At 33.8% G+C, this 3,496-nt stretch overlaps 1 protein-coding gene across 1 annotated transcript; it reads left to right on the top strand.

Annotated features, from left to right (window-relative positions):
- The first annotated feature begins 235 nt into the window (after window positions 1-235).
- Window positions 236-2,912, top strand: LOC131947490 (uncharacterized). The gene is made up of 3 exons (XM_059308710.1): window positions 236-295; window positions 1,149-1,205; window positions 2,000-2,912. The coding sequence occupies exons 2-3, from the start codon at window positions 1,160-1,162 to the stop codon at window positions 2,467-2,469; spliced, it is 516 nt and encodes a 171-aa protein (XP_059164693.1). The 5' UTR covers window positions 236-295; window positions 1,149-1,159; the 3' UTR covers window positions 2,470-2,912.
- The last annotated feature ends 584 nt before the right edge of the window (window positions 2,913-3,496 follow it).

The raw sequence follows: 3,496 nt of genomic DNA on the forward strand, positions 1-3,496 counted from the left end.
AAAATATACTACATTATAATAATAACAAATTAAATACAAATAGTAGAATATAAGTTTAAAGTCTTTAAATATTTAAAAAAATTATTTTTAGTACGCCTTTCATTGACCTAATAGTATACTCTTAATAGTAATAAGCGTTCCAAAACTTCGAAATAATTCGCTCAATGGATTTATCGTACTGTTATTTATATTCATCGGGAAAACCCAGTTTACGTGTTGCTAAAATTAACTAAAACAAAAGAAACAAATTTCAGTAAGACATTTTTACAAAACTTTTTCAAGTGTAGTGCAGAAGGTAGGCGTTTAATATTAATTTGTATTACCTTCATACAGAGGGCTAGCCAATAGAAGGGGGGGGGGGTCCAGCACTTTTTCTACGAATATTTAAAAAAAAAATTCATAAAAAAACGTTTCAATAACAAGCTTTTATGTAATAATGCACTAAAAAGTAGAAAATAAATTATACACAACTATTTAAATAACTATTTAAAAAAGGTGGGTTACTTCCTAAATATTAAATATTAGACACTACTATTTAAATTACAATAAAGAAAAGCGTGGGTCACTTTAGTATCTATTGGATACCTTTACTTATATTTGGGAAGAGACCCACGCTTTTCTTTATAGTAATTTAAATAGTAGACTGACGACAGACTGACGAGGAAGTGAATTAAATAAAAGCTTGTAAAAATGGTGTTAGTTTTCAAAGTTAAGCTTTCTAGTAGGTAAAACTGCACCAACTTATATCCTTACATATGTCTTACGTGCATTTGTTTTACGAAGTGACTACTCGTGAAAAATATATTTGTCGGCAGAAAATACGAAACTCAATAATGACCTTAATAGCTGCGATAGGGTGAGAGTAAGGGCTAGGGCTAGGGCTAGGGTTAGGTTAAGGTTTAGGGATAGGCTTAGGGTTAGGGTTAGGGCTAGGGCTAGGGCTAGGGCTAGGGCTAGGGCTAGGGCTAGGGCTAGGGCTAGGGCTAGGGCTAGGGCTAGGGCTAGGGCTAGGGCTAGGGCTAGGGCTAGGGCTAGGGCTAGGGCTAGGGCTAGGGCTAGGGCTAGGGTTCTGCGATTTGTTTGTAAAAACACACATGCACAGTACCATCGATTGCTAATTTGTATATATAAAGTACCTTTTTCTATAGCGATAAAACAAATGGAAAATATAGGCGGAAAAGAGAAAATGGAAGCAGCTATTAGAGGTAGGATAAATACATTATCTGTATTTTTAAAAAAATGTATATTATGCAATAGAAACAGTAGTAAAGATAAGTGTTGTCTATCTGTATATTGTGTAGGAAAAAACCAACAACCAACAATTCAGAGTATAATAATAAGAGAAAAAAATATGTTTAATTTTTTTTTGTCTATAACCTGCAATATTTTATCAAACGATAACGGTGAAAAACACAACAAATTACACATTTAACCTTATATGTTGGTCTTATATTTGTCCAACAGTTGCTTTTGTTTTTTTCCTAGAAGCTAAACATCATTCTATACGTACTAGCCTTGTATACTAATAGTACTATGTGGACGTATAAAACGTTTTCATACTAAAGTTATGTTTTTTATATTGAACTTGCAAACCTGTAAGGGCTTATTTCTATAAGTATTTATATTTCTTATTGTAAGATGCATATTTCGTGTATTTTTTAGAAAAAAAATCTACTTTAAAATCCATTTTTTTTTTAAAACGCTGCTAATTTTAACATTAAAAGCCAAAACAACAAATCCTAGGAATGCAGATTTTTGTAATTCAGGTACATTTTTGTGAGGTTTAATACTATCAAGTCATATGATTCTTAAGTGAAGGTATAGGAAATATAAAGGTTAACAATCTTCACATTATCATACATTTTGATTTTAATGGTGAACAATAAATTAAGTATCAAACAATGTATCTAATATTATAATGAAAACATAACAGACAATACTTAAACCTAAATTAAAAAAAAAACAGTTGTAATAAGTTGCACCTATTATGTTCCTGCAGGAAATCATGAAGCTGAGATGTGCTATGGAGGAGAAGCTGATCTACACAAACATGTTGCTGGCTGTATGAAGAATCCAGGTCACAAAGGTTTTATACCTCTTAAAGATTTCAACACAAATTATCTCCCCTCACGTTACAATGACATCGAGCTCATGTTTGAGACAATCAAAACATTGGCAGCCGTAACTGTCCAGGTAAAGACTAAATTCACCAGTCTAGAGAGACCAGAGTTTTACCCAGGCACTCAAGTTCCATATCCATGTTATAATGACAGAGGAAGTCACGTGATGAGGTTAGGGACGGGGAGGGTGTGGAGTGTGGATAAGTACACAGAGAATGACAGAACTTGTCGTTGTGCCAAGTGTCAAGTCTCTGCCACACCCAGCAAAGTGTGGGGGGAGGTTCATGTGTTGACAGCCACACACGTGTGTTTGATGACAGTGAGGCGAGACAGACCAGGTGTGTTTTAGGTTTTGATGACAATAAAAGTCCAGTGGTCAGTCTTGATGGCTGGGAGGTTAGGTGGCCAGACATTGAAAGTGACAGGTGTGAGTTGAGATATGTGACATGTGACTTAGAGTTGGTTGATGAACTTGATAACATATGTCGTTACTTTGTTTATCTATGTGAGGAAGTAAGAAATATATACAGAAAAATCGTTGATGTGGCCAAGTTAACCGTTATAGTGTCACATCCTCATGGCTGTCCTAAACAGGTCTCTGTAGGACGATGGCCACACAAACATGAGAGGGATGGCGTGTACACCAGGTACTGGTACACAACATGTACATGTCCTGGCTCCAGTGGAGCGACTGTCTGCAGGCTGGGATATTGCGAGTGGTGGCTTCCCCACAGTGGATCAAACCCTGAGGGAAACTATAGTGGGGAGTGGGTGTACTGAGGATGACACAAAATAAACAAATAATACGACGGAAAATTTCCCTGTATGAAGTGTATGTAAAGCATGTAATCTCTGAAATTACTCATTACACGATTTATTAAATGGTTTACATAGTGTGATATATAATAACTATTACAATTTAAATACACTTCTTTGTCATATTTCTAGCAGTAACTCACATTTGCTACTGTACATTTTTTGTTATATCTAAATTTAATACAATGTATATATAGTTTTTAATAATTACAAATAAATCATTTCGTTTTTTTTTTCTTTTTTACTTTTAATATTAATTGGTGATTAATGGTAAAGTGTTATTGCATATATTAATTATAATTATATTTGTGTATTTTTATTACAGACCTGTCCTGTTCACTGTTGAGGTGTCGGTATTATATTTGCACTTTCTAAAACAGCTTTAAAAGAGCATCGTGTCATCTTTTAAGTATATAACTGAATTAATAAAAATTAATATTTAATAAAAACCAAATGATTACTTTTGACGTTTAGGCCTCTATCAAAACTAAGATGGCAGTAGACTCGATAATGCTTTAAAATTTTTCATTCTATTTATTATAAGACAGCACCATAGGCTA

This window comes from Physella acuta, unplaced genomic scaffold (genome assembly GCF_028476545.2).
Source record: "Physella acuta isolate Inbredline_101_S28 unplaced genomic scaffold, ASM2847654v3 ptg000595l, whole genome shotgun sequence".
Taxonomy (NCBI): Eukaryota; Metazoa; Mollusca; class Gastropoda; family Physidae; genus Physella; species Physella acuta.

Coding starts and splice junctions, on each gene's coding strand:
- LOC131947490 (XM_059308710.1), top strand. CDS start 1,160: ATGGAAAATATAGGCGGAAAAGAGAAAATGGAAGCAGCTATTAGAG. Junction 1,206..1,999: donor AATGGAAGCAGCTATTAGAG/GTAGGATAAATA, acceptor ATGTTCCTGCAG/GAAATCATGAAGCTGAGATG.